This window comes from Podarcis erhardii (genome assembly GCF_964252035.2).
Source record: "Podarcis erhardii genome assembly, chromosome: 3".
NCBI lineage: Eukaryota > Metazoa > Chordata > Lepidosauria > Squamata > Lacertidae > Podarcis > Podarcis erhardii.
The window spans coordinates 97,279,313-97,297,637 of record NC_138507.1 but is presented as its reverse complement, the minus strand read 5'-3'; the positions used below and the strand labels follow the sequence as shown (position 1 = coordinate 97,297,637).

The following is an 18,325-nucleotide window of genomic DNA, read 5'->3' as shown; positions in this document are numbered from 1 at the left end:
TCTTTATTAGTTCTTCAATACAGTGGTACCTCGGGTTACAGATGCTTCAGGTTACATACGCTTCAGGTTACAGACTCCGCTAACCCAAAAATAGTGCTTCAGGTTAAGAACTTTGTTTCAGGGTGAGAACAGAAATCGTGCTCCGGCGGTCCCATTAGCTAAAGTGGTGCTTCAAGTTAAGAACAGTTTCAGGTTAAGTATGGACCTCCAGAATGAATTAAGTACTTAACCTGAGGTACCACTGTACTTCCCAAATGTTACTGCATTATTGCTATCTGGAAGGGCACTCTTACACAAAAGTAGGACCAACCTCCCTGGACCCTCCAATATTTGTGATATACACCAGTTGCAGGATTTCAGCAGAAGAACTGTAGGCCCAAGATCTCACCGCATCATGCAAGATAGACTCTGGTCTTGGAACCTCAAAGCGTATTTAACATACAAGACCAGACTGTGCTAAGTAGGAAGCATGATGGAATTGCCTTAAGGAACAGAACTGGAATGAACCAGGAATCAGCCCACCCACAGGCCCAGGAAATAACTTTGCACAGGCATTAAAGATGCCATGACATAATATATCATCATAATATATCATCATCATCATCACCTTCATCTCTCATTCATGTAGGTGGGACTGCAACACAGATTATGCTCATGGTCACATGTTTCCCCCCCCTAAATTAAGGATTGGGGAACCTGTGACTCCCCCAGAAGTTGTTGGACTCCAACTACCATCATCCCTACCAAGGAACACAGATGGCACTGTGGTCTAAACCACCAAGCATCTTGGACTTGCCAATCGGAAGGTGGGCAGTTCAAATCTGCGCAACAGGACGAGCTCCCGTTGCTCTGTCCCAGCTCCTGCCAACCTAGTAGTGTGAAAGCATACCAGTACGAGTAGATAAATAGGTACCGCTGTGGCGGGAAGGTAAACAGCGTTTCCATGCTCTCTGGCTTCCGTCACAGTGTTCTCTTGCACCAGAAGCGGTTTAATCATGCTGGCCACATGACCCAGAAAACTGTCTGTGGACAAACACTGGCTCCCTTGGCCTGAAAGTGAAGAAAGTGGAGAAAGCGCTGCACCCCAAAATCAAATTTGACTGGACTTAACTGACCAGGGGTCCTTTACCTTTACCATCTCTAACCATGCTGGCTGGGGTTGATGAAGCCCAACAACACCTGGAGGACCACAGTTTCCCCATCCCTGTTCTAAGTAGTGACTACCTCACTTGCTAGACAAAACAGGGAATTAAAACTCAAATCTCAATATGTATTTAAGATTTTTAGACATAACATTTGGAAATGTGATCCCTTAGAAATTACTCTCACACTCTGGTTTTGCATTTGAGAAATACTCTCTTAGGCCTAAGTTGTTCTGCCAGTTGCTAAGATGCTAGTCAACCGCCAAAGAAACAAGTCCCGTTATGTGATTGTAGCTATCAGCTTGATGGGCACACTTATTATTTGACAGTCCAAATACCTTTGGCAGATAGCAATTTTCTGTAATGTGTAGACATGTGATCTTGAATGATGTACTGGCTTGACAACTTGCATGAAGAACTGGGAGAAAATGCTAAGAAAACAAAAAACAAAAAGTTTTTTCAGTCAATGGGTTTAAGAAGTATCTGAATTCTTACACACAAAAATACACTGTATGAGAAATCTGAAGCAAAATAAGTGATAATTCAGCATAGCTTCTCCACTCCTGTTTGATTACTCAGTCAGTATAGTTTACAATAAATAATGTATGAGTTCTCTCTCTGTATTCTTATTAAATCACAATTTTTATGTATCATCTGCCATTGAAGCTCTCCTGAGAAAATGGTGCTTGCTGTTGTTTAATCTTCAATATCATCTTCATTTGGAAAGATTTAAAAGGGATGGAGGCGGAAAAGCAGAAAGAAATGAATGCATGCCTCTTTTCACTGCACTACAAATATGCAGCCAGGACTTTGTTTTTTAGATTAAATGAGTAAGTGAGAAACATATAAAAGTTCGGGAAATCTGAATACCTTCTTCCATTACTTCTGCTTTCCAAAGCTGCCACTCTAAAATATTCATCACATCTGATGTCATCATGTAACTGTAACTGTAATCCTGTAAACAGGGTCACTAGCTAAACTAAATCAAACTGTAGCTGAGGGTTGCTTTGGGGCCAGTTGCATAAAAACAAGTGACAATATTCTTTTCCTCCTTCAGGTTTTGTTTTATATACCTTGGAGAATTGTGGATCTTCATACAGTAAGAGCTTCTCCCCCACTCCCTAAAATGCAAATAGCAGCTGCAGGGGCATGATCCATATTTGGAGGGCAGGCTTTAACCTTATGCCCTCCTCTGAGGTCCAGGTCAGGTCCCTGACTGGATATTATAAGAACAACTGTTTAATAGTTGGTGCCCAAATTAGATCTATTCGTCTTCCCTCTCTGTCCCTTCTTCCTTGGGTGCTGTGTGTGTGTGTGTTTAGATTTGGTTTGCAAGCCCCCCTCCACAGAGGCTGGCCCCTCTCACTGTCCTCGGAGCTTGCATACCGGTAACCTCCTCTGGCTGATATCGAGACAGACCAGGGAGATTTTGATAGGCGACATTTTCCCAAGCGTGGGTAAAATGCACACCCCCTCCTCCTGCTTCCGCAGGGGAAAGAAAATAAGTCAGAAATCTATTTACATTCTTTTATTTCTGACATTACAGCACTACAGAAAAACACGTCCTTTCAGTTCAGTTCTTCTAGCAAGTCAGACAAACTTCTTGAGCATGCGCAAACGGAAGGTTTCAAATTACACTCTTCACAGAGACTTTTCCAGCCTGTGAACTTCCTGGGAAATTCTTCTTTCCCACAGATAGGCACATCATGTGATGTCAACAATCTGGCTGTTTGCAGCTCTGATGTTCTCATATACTGACAAGCCTATGGGCAGGGATGGTCTTATTTTAATTGTATGTAAGCCAATCTTTTTGCCTAAAGAGTAGGTTACAAATTAGGGTAATTTCTCTGCCAGGCAAGGTGCAAAGCCCTTCTTTCGCACCCTGTGAAACATAAATGCGCAGAGTTTTTTTTAAGAAGAAGAAGAAGAAGAAGAAGAAGAAGAAGAAGAAGAAGAAGAAGAGTTTGGATTTGATATCCCGCCTTTCACTCCCCTCAGGAGTCTCAAAGGGCTAACAATCTCCTTTCCCTTCCTCCCCCACAGCAAACACTCTGTGAGGTGAGTGGGGCTGAGAGACTTCAGAGAAGCGTGACTGGCCCAAGGTCACCCAGCAGCTGCATGTGGAGGAGCGGAGACGCGAACCCGGTTCCCCAGATTATGTGACTACCACTCTTAACCACTACACCACACTGGCTCTTTAAAAAAAACCTGGGCAATGGCCGCCCACCCGCGGCCATTAAAACAGTTTTTGACCAGTTTTTTAAAAACTCAGAGCTTCACAGGGTGTGAAAGAAGGGCTTTGCTCCTTTATACAATATGCATTGTTTGCTTGGGCCCAGGGTCTTTTGCCTCACCATCCCCACTACTGACACCCTGTTGCTACTCAGCTTGAAGAAGAAGAAGAAGAAGAAGAAGAAGAAGAAGAAGAAGAAGAAGAGGTGTCCCTGGATTCATTGAAAAAAATCTGGTAACCATATTACAAACGCTCTACTTAAGTAAGTAAGTAAGTAAGTAAGTAAGTAAGATGGAGTGATATCCAACTGTGTGGGTCCATTTGATTCATGGACTTCTGTTCATGCCAACAGGACTTTCTTATCCCCCCCCCTGCACCCCCCACATGTGCCCCCAATCTGTTCCAGAAAGCTGGGTGACTCCCTCCTGAAGAGAATTTGGTGCATGGGGGGCCTGCAAGGGGAAGGCAAGGCCTGTCATGTCTGCTGGTGCAATGCTGGCTCTCACCCACAGATACTTCACTACGTCAGTTCAAGTCTGCGTTGGCAGCTGGAGCCGTAAAAGTGATTAACTGTTGAATGTTTTGCGCTGCCAAGGGGCAATGTTAATTGTCAGTGTTAGGCTCCAGGATTTTTACTTGGTAGGAAGGCAGGGATAAAAGCAATCTGAAGTGGGTGTCCATATGTGATGGGCAGTGTGGGTCACAGTAACCCTTTCCGGCAACTTGAAGTTAAAGTGGTACCATTAAAGTAATTTTCCTGAATGCATTCCCCATTTGCACCGACACTTGTGGCCACAGCAGTCCAGCCCTGCTGGTTGGAACGGATGAGTAACATATACAGGAAAGCAGGAAACGAGTGGCATTTCTGGAAGCTTGGAGCTGGATTATGGGATGAGTCACTTTGGCTCGTGTTTCATTTGGGAAAGGCCATAGCGCAGTAAAACTCATGCTTTGTATGCAGAAGGTCTCAGGTTCAATCCTTCACATCTCCAGGGGAAAGGTAGGTGTTGAAAACTCTGGAGAAGTGATGCCAGTCAGCTTGGATAATACTGAGGTTGTTGCTGCTGCTGCTGTTGTTAATATCCCAGACAAGGACTCAAGGCGGCTTACGCAAATGAAAACCGCACAAATATAAGACAAAAGGGCTAAAAACATATAAAGGGTAATACACCTGTTAAAAGTCTGAGGGTCCTGCTCCTGCCTCTCTCCACCAGGCCCAGGGCAGGGCCTGACAGACTGCTGTTGCCCAGCAGAGTGTACTGTTTACTTTCTTTTAAACTGCTTTTTAATTGTTTTTTTTTAATATATAAATAAATAAATTATTTTTAATTGTTTTAAAACATTTTTATGTGTTTTTTGGGGTTATTTGGCTCTTTATATTTTGATTACGTATTTTTTGTTTTTATATTGTAATTTTGTCTTGTGAACTGCCTGGAAACCTGTGGGTATAGGGTGGTATATTAATAATAATAATAACAGTTAAAAAGTAATTGAACTATAATAGAATTAAAACAATATAAAAATAAATCTATTGAATCAAAGATAGTAAAAACTGCACAGCATTATTTAAAAGCCCTTTCCTCAAAAAACATTATTTAAAAGCCCTTTCCTTCCTCCAAAAGTAAAACAATCTTCACCTGCTGGTGGAAGGACAACAAAGGAGGAACCAGTCTAGCCTCTCCAGGAAGGGAGATTCAGAGTCTGGGAGCAGCCACTGAGAAGGCCCTCTAACTGCTGAAACTAAATTTGCCAGTATGTGATTGAACCCCACCCCCAAAATTGCAAGTGTCCTGGGTCTCCTGTAAATACTCCCCACTTTGGCTGCATTCACACAGGAGTAAAAGGTCATGAAAATGGAGTAGTTTCCACATTATATTTGAGCATTCACATGATGTAAAAGCCACTTCTGCAACTATAACGGAATACAGTTCAAGTATAACACTCATTTCCACATTATTTGCAAACAGTTTTTTTCTGGAAGCAAATAACATGGGAATGAGCACTAAGGTGTTTTTGAAATAAGACTGTAGCACTTGTTTTTGCTAAGAATGCTTTAGTACTTACAGCTACTTTTGATACTCATGTGTCCTCTGAAAGGTCCCATCAAGGAATACTTTGGGATCATGGCTATCTGGGACCCTTGAGGAGAGAGGGAAAAAGTGGGCATAAGTAATAAATACTTAGAATGACAATTTTTATCGTTTGTCATCATACAGTGGATGTGAGTTAAAAAAACAGGACAACTCAGTTTGTTTGTTTGTTTGCTTATGTTGCTTTGGTTATTTATCAGAAGGATTCAGATACTGCCTCCAAAGCCAGCTTAAAAAAAATAATCAAAACCACAAAACAATATTTGAAATACCAGTAAAACTGAAGAGTTAAACCCAATTCACAGTACTTTAATACTATGGAAGTTGAAACCACATATATTTATTTCAGGAGAGACTTTCAGGTCTATTGGGCCACTACTGAAAAGACCGCACAAGTCTGGTAGATCCTGAATGTATGCGCAGCAAGTGGGACTTCTAAATATTTAGGCATATAAGATGCCTCATACTGAATCAGAAACCATTGTTGCAGTGGCTTGCTATTGTTTACACTGATAGCTAGTTGCTGTCCAGAGTTTCAGACAAGGATCTTTCCCAGCTTTATCCAGAGATTTGGAAAACAGGCAGAATATTTAAACAGGACATTTGACAGCTCTGCTACAAAATGAGGGGATCCTTTAAGAAACACCTGTGGATCTGCAGACATATATTGAGTAGTTAGGATGGAGCGCACCACCTCTCAGGTTTGGTAAGAAATCCCCCCACCCCAATATTGTAATAAGATTGGGGCTAGGCTTAATGGGTTTTTGGAGTCTCCTCTATTCCTGTATTGAAGAATTGATGCTGTTGAATTATGGTGCTGGAGGAGACTCTGGAGAGTCCCATGGACGGCAAGAAGATCAAACCTATCCATTCTCATGGAAATCAACCCTGAGTGCTCACTAGAAGGACAGATCGTGAAGCTGAGGCTCCAATACTTTGGCCACCTCATGAGAAGAGAAGACTCCCTGGAAAAGACCCTGATGTTGGGAAAGATGGAGGGCACAAGGAGAAGGGGATGGCAGAGGACGAGATGGTTGGACAGTGTTCTCAGACATGAGTCTGACCAAACTGCGGGAGGCCGTGGAAGACAGGAGTGCCTGGTGTGCTCTGGTCCATGGGGTCATGAAGAGTCAGACATGACTAAACGACTAAACAACAACAACAAAGACTGTGCTCTAAAGAAAAAAGACACTGCTAAAGAGATGAAATTGGGTGAGCAAGCTTATCCTGCTAGATGCCCTTTGGAGAACGATTCTTCGCATAAATAAAGAGTAGGCCAAGTATAGGTGACGTGTGGCTAAAGAAACCAAATAGCAGGAAACCCTTCTTTTCCTGGATGTGTCTTTCTATTTCCCTACTCCTGGCTGGAGGTAATGTCATTCAGGTGTCTGCGAGTGAGAATTGTCAGGCAGTTTGGAACTGGGACTGATACATGAAGGAAACCAATGCTATGGTGAGGACCGCTGTAATCCATTAGGAGGAGAAGGAGTGTTAGTGCTACAAGCCTTCCATCTCATGCGCAGCCAGTACATCTGTGTGCATAAACCTTATATCAAAGAAAACACCACCAATCTCCATCTGTCTTCATTCCAAGAAAACCAGACCCAAGGTTTGTGTTGGGCCCCCCAAAACCTCTTAGCGCTTGGAGAATGGGATGTGTGTAGCCATCTTAAGGGCTTTGGGAGCAACAGACAAATCCTCACAAATCAGATTTCATAACACATGAGTTCCAGTCCGGCATATTATTAGGTGGCAGACAGAGAGGATACAGGACCCTTTCATGATTATGCTATACTTCACATGATGATCCTGGATGATCTATTCATGTATAAATCCAGAAAGGCTATTATATACACCCCCCCCAAAAAAAAAGTATGGGGAATGAGAGATCCATTGTTAATTTATGTGGTTCTGCTGTATCCAAAAGTCCTTGTTTTGGAGCTTATTCTGTCAAAGCTGCAGCTGAAGAGTTCGGTGAGCTATTGCCCTGAGTAAAGTAAGATTGAAAACAGAAAAGAGAGAGAAGACACCACCATGGGGACCCAAGAAAATTAATTAGCTCCCTGCCAGGGCTCTATGATTTTACCTTCAACAAGTAGCAATAAATTGTGAAGCAAGCAAGGAGCTTGATTTGAAAATACAGTCGTTGAATGGAAGAGAGGCTCTAGTAAGCTGTTCAAATTCACAAGCCTTTTCATTTTGTTTGTTCTGTGCTTTTTTCTACTTGCTTAAATCATGGGTAGGCAAACTAAGGCCCAGGGGCCGGATGTGGCCCAATCGCCTTCTAAATCCAGCCCATGAACGGTCTGGGAATCAGCATGGTTTTACATGAATATAATGTTCCCTTTTATTTAAAATGCATCTCTGGGTTATTTGTGGGGCATAGGAATTCATTCATTCCCCCCCCCAAATATAGTCTGGCCCCCCACAAGGTCTGAGGGACATTGGACTGGGCCCCTGCTGAAAAAGTTTGCTGACCCCTGGCTTAGATTCTATCAGTTCCTACATTCTCTAAAACAAGACCCTGGGGTTTGGGTGCAAAAATAGCTTTCCTTCTAGTCTACCATCTTCCTCCTGGGAAGTCCGCTTTCCTTCATGTTTTAGGTGCATACTTAAATATCGTCCCATTTATAATTTAATGCACTGTTCTTATTTCTCACTACAGGAAAACCAGCACCACCAGCAGCAACTTAGCTAGCTGCCTGAAGCATCTATGCCATGCAGAGATGACCAGGGTGATACCAGTGGTGGGGTTGCAGTGTGAGTAGGACACAGCCTGGCACACATTTGTGCCTTAGGCAGCCTGGTCCACAGCAATCAGCAGGTGAAACTTTGCATGGCACAAAGTTAAAACACCATCAACTCCTAACTTCTACAACACATTGCTGTTAAAGACACAAGAGCTAATGAAAAGGGGAAAGAGTTGTGGCTTCAGTGGGGCACAGACTTGGCTACAGCAGAGTGTTATACTGTAGGTATTGTTCTGCTTTCTGCACCTAAAATGTGCAGCCTTTAGCTTCCTGCCTGTTATGTACTGAGTTGAATAGGATCCAAAATGCAGCAGTGTGATTGGTCCTAGAACAATAGGATTCTGAATGCAGCAGTCTGATTGGTCCTAGAACAATGCAGCAGTATGATTGGTCCGCAGGAGCCACCCAATCCAGCTCCAGGTGAAAGTGAATCCACAACCTAATTGGCCTACAGGAGTATCCCGGAATTAGCCAATCACGTTGGGCCCATTGTGTAAATAATGTATATAAAGCAGATATTGTGGGGGAACTTCCATTCCTCCTCACCACTATGAGCTGAATAAAGAGCATAAAATCCACTCTTGACTCCAAGTATATTTCACTGCCTAAGTGAGGTAGAGGCAAAACAGCCCAGGGAGATTGTGTGTATCGCACTAGTGACTTTCTCTTATTTTTAGAATTGTGGTAGGGTTGCCCAAAATGCTGGCCGTCATTGATACAATGTTTATGGGCATTGTGAGGGATGAGGAAATGATGACTAGCAAATCCTCTAAAGTAAGTCTAAGCTGCGTTGCAGCTACTATGGTTTCGTTCTTTCAGCTCAACATTATGAAACTAAAGTGGTGTGAAATTGGGACGGCACCAGTTCTGGAAGCATCGCAAAGCAAGTTCTGATATTTATCAAATACAGAAGGTCTTGTACTTTCGAAAGATCTTCTGTAAGAGCAGGCTTGACCCTACTGTGCTTGATAAATAATATAAGTTGCATCATGGGTTCTCTTAGAACCGGTTCCATCTATGGAGACATCTGGTTAATCTTCCTGTTATCTTCTCATCCGGAGCCTGGTTCTTGTATATATGTTTGGATGGGACAGGGGTGTGTTCGAACTCTCATGCCTCTTGAGCTTTGAGACACATGAAACAATGCTTCCTCAGGAACAGGCAAATAGTATCCACAATGGTGTTAATGGAGGTGGGGATGTTTTAAATTGTGAAATTGTTACGTGTAAACTTTTTATTAGTTTAGTTACATATAAGTTAGTTTGCTTTTAAGGGCAGAGGGTCAAGGCTGCCTCGGGAGTGGGTCTTAGCCAATATAATGGCTGGGGCAGGTACCACTAGGGTGGGTGCAATAGGACACCCAACCTCAGTGATGATGGGCAGGAGGAGGAGTTGCTTGAGGGCCAGATCATGTCATTACCGAGAAGGCGGGTATAGTCACTGTCTGAAGACTATGCCTGCCTTCAGGTCTGGCCTTGGCCAGAGGAATGCAGGTATCAACAGGGGCATCCCATATGACCTCAAAGTGGTGCTGTGTAATGCCAGGTCAATGACTAATAAGACCAGTGCCACCCATGATTTGATCATGGATGGGGGAATTGACCTGGCATGTATGACAGAGACATGGTTGGACACAGCAGCTGGACCTGCTCTTGCCTCTTCCTTGTCTACCAGGTTTCTCCTATGCACAGCAACCCACGTCATGTGGGGGAGGGGTTTTTGCAGTGATTTTTTATGAAGTCTTAATTTTCACCAAGTTCTTAACTATGGTTGGCGCAAACCATAGTTTTACATTATGTCAGAGCCCAGCCACTGTGTGTCCATCTAACCTAGTCTTGCCTTATCAGTCTGGCAGGGAACATAAGAAGAACCTGTCGGATCAGGCCAATGGTTTGTCTTTCCCAGAATCCTGTTCTCACAGTGGCCAATCAGATGCCTATGGGAAGCCTGTTGGCGCAAGAGGACTGTCCCCTTCTGCAGTTTCCAGCAACTGGTGCTCAGAAGCATACAGCCTTTGACAGTGGGAGGTCTTTCCCCTTTGAATCTTTTAAATTAAAATGTCAGGGACAGAACCTGACCTTTGGTGCACAAAAGATCTAATGTCACAATGGTCCTGTGCTTCTTTGGTGATCAAGGGGCTAGTTATGTGTCCCCTCTTATCTTGCAGCTCTTTTCCTTCTTTCTGTCTGAATAGGGATTGCATTTTATAACTTTTTGGCATAATAAAATTTACACTTCTGTTGGCCCCACCAGCAGCACACAGGCTTTCAGCAGAGGAGGACACACCAGGCAGTCCATTCATCAGCATTTGACCTCCACATGGGGGAAGGACCGGAGAACCTGATTGCTTTCTATTACAGTTAAAGCACCTCTCAGACTAGCAGCCATGCTGTGGGGCTCATTACAGATGTCGCAGAGGAGCGGAATTAAACACCTTTCCCAGTGATGGCAAAAGACATTTTTAACCCAACGGAGCCAAAGCTTTGTGGAAGCAAAACACTTCTGCTAGTTTCCATTAGCAAGGGGGAGGGGGGATACGATTCTTGTCTCTGGTGCAGATAAGGGCGAGATAGGAAGGCGTGGATGGGCAGGCATGCACTATGAATGAGAGTAGAATATCTTATCAATGCAATATTAGTAAAATGACTAGCAAGACACCTGCCAAAATCATGGGTGAAGCATGGTTAAAGACACGTCGCTTCAGGAGGGCATAAGAAGAGCCTGCTGGATCAGGCCAATCAGCATCCTGTTCTCACACTGGCCAATCAGATGCTTCTGAGGGAAGTGCAGAGGGTGGACACAAGCCTTCTCAGTGGTGGCCCCCCATCTATGGAAAACTCTTGCCAGGAAGACAAGCCTGGTGCTCTCTCTAGTCAGTTTTTAGGTGTTGGACTAAGACTTTTCTGATTACCCAGGTCTTTGGTTAATTAATGTTGCCTCCTATAGTGCTGCTCAGCTTTTGGTGGGGTGAGTAGTACTTGGTCCTTACTAAATTATTGCTGCATGAGCATTTTATGCATCTTGTATTAGTGTCTTAATTTTTTTCTGGTTTTTAAATACAATGCATTTTAATTTTGCCAGGTTTCTTTGAGACATTTTACTCTAAAAAGTGAATGAAAAATGAAATGCGAAATGAAATTTTTGAAAAGCTGTTTTCCCTTTGTATGTTATCGTCACTAATAATATGTACAGCTTTATGCATATTTTTACCCTAGAATATCTAGCATGTTACTTGGCTAGAGAATTGCATTGCAAAATTCAGGGAAGTTCAAATTTCAAGGAATGGCTACAATTCAGTTCACTTACTGGTTTAGTAAGTGCGAATTAGGCAAACTCACCTTGAAATGCAAACTGAATGGTTTCACATGTGAACCCTCCCAAAATCCAGCTGAATGTTCTCAAGTAAGAAATTTGGCCCAGCACTAATCTAAAAGCCAACATTTCCAATGCTATTCAGAATTTGCTCCTGGTGTTAAGCCATCTGCTAGCACAATTTGCCTTATGGAAATTTTGAATTTCATTGCCAGATATTACTACTGTTGCTTGACCTTTTTGGAAAGATAGAGGCAGTTGTTTCCCTTCAGTTATCTATTCCCTTTCTAAAAAGGTATCTTAATGCATTCTCAATCAAACCTCATGTTGAGATTCAGGGTTTGCTGGTACTTAGATGCAATTGCTGCTTTAAAAGCTACAAACACTTACCGGTAAATAGAGTTGATTAACCGATTAATGGATTGATTAGAGCTTAAAAATAGAGCAGCAATTAATCAAAGCCAAGTGGCTATTCTTCTGCCATTAGCAGCACACAGATTCAGTGGCAAAAAGCAAAACAAAAAGACCAACCTTCAGTTAAAACACATGGTTAAGACTTCACACACTAAAATGCAAACGTATACAGACTATCCTTTCACTGTTCCAATTGTGATAAGTTTGTTCAGTAGGTTCTCTCTTAAATATTGTCTCTTTTGCTTCATCCTGATGTAATTGACCCACAACTGCTAATTCTGTGATGGACAGTAAAAGAATGAATTTCTAAATTTTGCATCTTACTGCTTTTTAACCTGTGCTAATCTGAAGCTACAACTTTTATTTTTCATGGGGTTTTTTAACCGCTTAATTTCGCTGTGTCTTCTGTCCTGGAGATAAGTTCAATTTAAAAGCTATTGCTGCATCAGATGATTACATGGGCAAAACTGGATCTTTCGCCAGACAACACAATACACTGACCAGGCTTTGATTGCAGGATGTTCCTGGCAGAAACAGCCAATGCGAACACCCGATCTGGATTCACACCCTGGCTGAGGGCTGGGAAAACCTGTAGGAGGGTTTTAGCTCTTTGTCTCCTAGTGTTACGGTCCTGATTTGGAGTCCCTGCACCAGCAATTGCTATTGCATGGGGGTACTCCCATTTTAGGGACGTGGGTGGCGCTGTGGGTTAAACCACAGAGCCTAGGGCTTGCCGATCAGAAGGTCGCGGTTTGAATCCCCGCGACGGAGTGAGCTCCCGTTGCTCGGTCCCTTCTCCTGCCAACCTAGCAGTTTGAAAGCACATCAAAGTGCAAGTAGATAAATAGGTACCGCTCTGGCGGGAAGGTAAACGGTGTTTCCGTGTGCTGCTCTGGTTCACCAGAAGCGGCTTAGTCATGCTGGCCACATGACAAAGAAGCTGTACGCCGGCTCCCTCGGCCAATGAAGTGAGATGAGCGCCGCAACCCCAGAGTCGGCCACGACTGGACCTAATGGTCAGGGGTCCCTTTACCTTTACCTTACTCCCAATTTATTGAATGGGAGTATATACCAACATGCCATACCCCTAACACTTCTCCAATGAAAATGGGGATGTCCCAAAGAAGAGTGGGACATTCCGGGATCAAATCAGAAACTGGGATGGCTTCTCTAAATAGGGACACTTGGAGGATCTGCCATGTATATTGCAGGCATGGGTCTCTTTGATACAATGCTGAAATGTATTTATTTGTTGGCCTCCTTTTAGGGGCTAACCCATCCCACAGCAGCTTCCAACATATAATATTGAGTTTAAAACCATAAAAATATAATTTATTTAAAATGAACCCCCCAAAGAAGAATGAATGATAATACAGCATTCATCTCTGGAAAAACAGCCCTGTTACCGCCAAACAATCAGTTTGTTCTGTTACCAATGTATTGGCATTAACAGGGATAGTTATAAAAAGAAGGGAAAGAAAGAAATGACTAGGTGAATGTTGTGGTGTTAGTTGCATATGCACAAGGGCCAGTAGGTGGCACGATGCAGGAAGGTCAGAGTTTGCATCCAGGAAAATAAAGTTTCCTTATGCTTTTCCTCTCCCAAATTGATGTCCTGGTTCCCTATTAATCCTACAGATGGTACATGCTGTCTATCTAAATCTAGAGTGTCTCTCTTCCTAGCTGCTGGATGAGAAGTTATTGCGTAAACCTCACATTTTAAAATATAAGGGGTTACACATGGTGGTCCCCACTCTTCTCCTTTCCTTCTGATGGCCATTTGGCAACACAAAGAGATGTTCTGTGGTAAAATGACTGTTGGAGCAACTAAACCAGTGGCAAATCTTGGCCCCTGCTACTTTCACAGCCTGCCATTAAATGATTTGCAGAATTGGGAACACAACCTTCCCATTTCACATACTTAAAGTGTCCCCGCTCCCTGCATTGTATAGCAATACAATTTTATGTTGTCTCGGTGCGGATGTTCGCTCTATTTCCAGGAATCCAATAGGGGAAAAGGAAAGAGGAGTGTCTTTTTTCGGAAGAGGCCAGTGACTGAGGACACCTCTCGATGGACTTGCTAATTGCTGGCCTTTGCTGTATGTCAACCCGGAAACTAGCAAGGATTAGCTTCATGGATCAGCAATATTTGCTTCACAATTTGCTCCACTATTAACACCCGAGGTTCCTACTAATTGTTCCACCGCTGTAAGTTTCAGCACATGAAGGTGCGGGCTTTAATCACAACACTGCCGTTCCAATATTGTGTTAATGAGCCCTGGGCACACAAACACCAGCAGTGAGCACTTTTTAATAAGAGCTACAGAGCAACTCTCATTTTATTAAGCAATGAGACAGCGGCATATTATTGCCTGATGGGCTGGTGCTCAATAAAGTCTCTGTGTGTCAAGGCCTGACACAAATTGACTGCCCATCAGATTCTAAATCACAGCTGTTCTATCCACCAGTGTGGCCGGATGCAGGGCAGTTGTGTGTGTGTGTTGTCTGGAGCTCTGCTGCCTCTCCAGATAGAGCCAATCATATCTGATCCCCATTGCTTCCCAGCAGTGAGCAGTGCCGAGCCTGATCTCTTACAAAGGTAACAAAGGCGCCTTTTGTGCAGTACAAGGAGAAGTCACAAAAGAGATGGTTGCAGGGGAGGAGAGAACAGAAGTAACTCTTCCTGATGCTGGTTCAATAACGAGACAACAAAGAACCTGTATCTCATTTTTCTCTCCCCCATTTGTTTTGGATCATGTCCACAAGAGCCTTGCTCTCGGGACTATATTAATACTGCTGGGGATTCTGTAATCGCGCCATGTCCTGCCCTGACTGCAGGGCCATCAGGAATGCAAATATTCCAATTTTTAATTTTTCAGGGCATTTTTAATCAACAGGCAGGCAAAATGGCTCATGGAAACACAGCTATGATGTTTCCCAGGCCCTACCAGTTGAAGTAGCCCATTATCCTATTCTGTCTGTCATTTTGCCAGTGTGGCATAGAAATTAAAACATTGGATCAGGAGCTAGGAGATCAGGGTTCAAATTCCCATTCAGACATGAAGCCACTGTTTCTTAGCCTCACCTACCTTATAGGGCTGTTGTGAGTACAAAATGCAGAGAGGGACCTTGAGCTCCTTGAAGGTAAAGTGAGATACAAATGTAATAGCAAATAAAACACACAAGACTGTAGTAGGGCTGTGCCAATGTTATAGAGGGTGGGCCAAGAATGCCAAACTGGATGCCATGCTGTTGGTGATTCATCCTCTGTTAAGGTCCCTTTGGTAATTTGCACTATTAAAAAGAAAAAAATGCAACCTTCGAGCTACAACAAATATGTATTTGACTTGCTCTAGTTATGCCTTTTAAAAAGCAATATACAGACTTCAAAGGTGAACTGAAAAGTTATACAGTACAGTGGTACCTCGGGTTACATGCGTTTCAGGTTACAGACTCCACTAACCCAGAAATAGTACCTCAGGTTAAGAACTTTGCTTCAGGATGAGAACGGAAATCGTGTGCAAGCGGCGCGGCGCGGCAGCAGCGGGAGGCCCATTAGCTAAAATGGTGCTTCAGGTTAAGAACAGTTTCAGGTTAAGAACGGACCTCCAGAACGAATTAAGTACTTAACCTGAGGTACCACTGTATGCTGTTATCAATAGTTAATAGCCATGATGGCTATGTATTACTGCCAGGACTAGAGGTGGCATGCCTTTGAATGCTGGCATTCACAAGTGGGCAGAGCGTTCTTGCACTCCTGCTTGCAGGCTTCTCAGAGGCGCCTGGCTGGCCAATTTGCAAACAGGACGCTAGACGAGATGTGCCTTAGGTCTGATCCAGGAGCACTCTTACACTCTTAAATTCTCAAACCTGGAACGAGATACCGGGCCCAGAGTATAATGTCAGATATACTTCTATCTTGGAACGAGAGGCTGCTTGATAACCCCATGTCAGTGTTCTCTGAGCTCTTTAGCATATGCTGCTAACATTCCGCAGACGAAAACGGGGACACTCTTAAGCACATATAAGACCTCTATTCTGACACCAAGTATCACCGCCTACAAACTCCCTCTACAATTATCACACATCACAGAAGGTTCTTCTCTGCCTGCTGTTCTGCAGCACTCAGTCACACTGCGCAGCCTGTTCTGCGGCAGCGTCTGAAACGGGGTACATTTGTAGTATAGACGGGGTACATTTGTAGTACAAATGGGGTACATTAACAGTTTGCTTTTCATACCTTAATAACATTTTATAGAATGATTACAGTCCCAGAATGGATCTGGTTGGATCTCGTTGGCACTGGGGAGGGACACAATGCATTGCCAAGGGTGTGTGGTTGATTAATTGGTTAGAATAATAGATCTTTCACATGATTAACTTACTTTTAAAACAGTAAATGAATTGGGCAGATTTTTGTAATGATCTGCGGTGCACACGTTTATAAAAACTGCAGAACACAAGCACCGTCCAAGAAAAAGTATTCTCATTCCTCCCACATGCAGAAGGAAGGCCCCTTTTAAGATGTGTGCATCTGCTAAAAACAAACAAAATACAGTTCTTGCCTTTGGAAAAAGTGGCTGTAGCCAGATTTATGTCAATTCACTCAGCTAAAACTCATGTAAACTGAGGGTCTTAAATTGATTAAAATAGTTTAAATCTCTCTTGGGTTCCTTCCCCTCCATTTAAACTGACCACCCCCCAGCTGCCTAGATAACTGTATGTTATGGGACAACATGCAAATGTCATAAAATAGTTAATAAATATTTTGAGGGTAACTTTTGCAAACCTTGGGCATCCCTCTAGCTTGCTGATACCTCCTTCTTGTGTGCTTTCTAATATTTACATGCCTATTAAACATGTGTGAGTGACTGGCCCAAGGTCAACCACTGAGTTTTGTCGCGGGTGGTGCTGTGGGTTAAACCACAGAGCCTAGGACTTGCTGATCAGAAGGTTGGTGGTTCAAATCCTCACGACGGGGTGAGCTCCCATTGCTCGGTCCCAGCTCCTGCCAACCTAGCAGTTCGAAAACACATCAAAATGCAAGTAGATAAATAGGTACCGCTCTGGCGGGAAGGTAAAGGGCGTTTCCGTGCGCTGCTCTGGTTCGCCAGAAGCGGCTTAGTCATGCTGGCCACATGACCCGGAAGCTGTACACCGGCTCCCTAGGCCAATAAAGCGAGATGAGCGCCGCAACCCCAGAGTCGGCCACGATTGGACCTAATGGTCAGGGGTCCCTTTACCTTTACCTTTTTATCCTAGTCCAACACTCTAACCACTACACCACGCTGACACACTGGAACAGTTGAGACATGCAAGGAAGGCTGGAGCCCATATGTAAAGAGAATACAATGCATTTGATGGGAAGGGGTGTGTGGTGTGTGAAGCAAGACCAATTTTGCTAATTTTGTGCTATGAACAACAACAACAAAAACCCATTCAACTCCTGGTGTCCTCAGATCTCCTGTTCTTTTTGAAAGCTACTGCAAAGACTGGAAACAGAACAGAGAGGGAAGAGACATATGCTTCAATTCGAGCTTTTAAAAACAAGATTCTCTCTCACACACACTCCCTCCCTCACTGAACAAACAGACTTCTAGTAAAGAGGGAAGTGGGGAAGAAAGAAAGGAACAAGCCCAGATCCTTTCTTACCCTGCTGAAATGGCTAAAACCGTCTCGTTCTGGGCGCAAAGGAAAGTGAGTGTGTTTCTCAGCGTTCTCTCAGGAAGTCTGCAAAGGCTATAGGAAGGTGTTAGTGAGCAGTGAGATTATTCCCATAACAACAGGAACTACAAACCTGTCACCCAGGGAGCAATGAACAGTTCAGGGCAAACAAGCCTCTACTTGGAAACCTCAGAGCTTGGGTCATTCTAGGCCAGACCGGCTTCTGCTCTGAAATGCTTTTAAGTCCATGTGGAATTGTTTTTTTCTGGAGAGCAAGAGCACACGTGTGAGGAAATGAAGACTTTGGCTCCGTACACACTTTACATTTAAAACTCATGGCTCTTCCCCACTGAAAAAATCCTGACGGTCCTGGGAAATGTAGTTCTGGGAGGTGCAAACTATAGTTTCTAACATTATTGGGAGGCAGACATGTGCTTTAAATGTACGGTGTGCATGCAGGCTTTTTTGAAATTATTTGGGAAAAGGTGGGGTGAAGAAAGTACAGTGGTGCCTCGCAAGACGAAATTAATTCGTTCGCAAGTTTTTTCGTCTTGTGAGTTTTTCGTCTTGCAAAGCACGGTTTCCCATAGGAATGCATTGAAAATCAATTAATGCGTTCCTAGGGAGACTGCCTTCAGACCAGGTCCGGGGACAGTCTGTCCCCGGACCTCTTCTGAAGGCTGGTGGGGGGGGGGAGGACTTTTCTCCCCACTGCCAGGC

The 18,325-nt window shown here is 43.6% G+C and overlaps 1 protein-coding gene across 9 annotated transcripts in view; it reads right to left on the bottom strand.

Moving 5' to 3' along the window:
* Window positions 1–17,663, bottom strand: part of LOC309337907 (spermatogenesis-associated protein 7 homolog) — a 70,447-nt gene extending 52,784 nt beyond the window's left edge. For 3 of the 9 annotated variants that reach the window (XM_081854904.1, XM_081854911.1, XM_081854905.1), the window contains exons 1-3: window positions 17,594–17,663; window positions 5,440–5,514; window positions 1,481–1,573 (exon numbers count right to left, since the gene is read on the bottom strand). In XM_081854904.1, coding sequence (XP_081711030.1) covers window positions 1,481–1,573; window positions 5,440–5,500 — 154 coding nt within the window. In that variant the 5' untranslated portion in view covers window positions 5,501–5,514; window positions 17,594–17,663. Of the gene's footprint in view, window positions 1–1,480; window positions 1,574–5,439; window positions 5,515–17,380; window positions 17,434–17,593 lie in introns of those variants that run through there. The other 6 variants (XM_081854906.1, XM_081854908.1, XM_081854909.1 and 3 more) reach the window with 6 other exon arrangements.
* Between the last annotated feature and the right edge of the window lie 662 nt (window positions 17,664–18,325).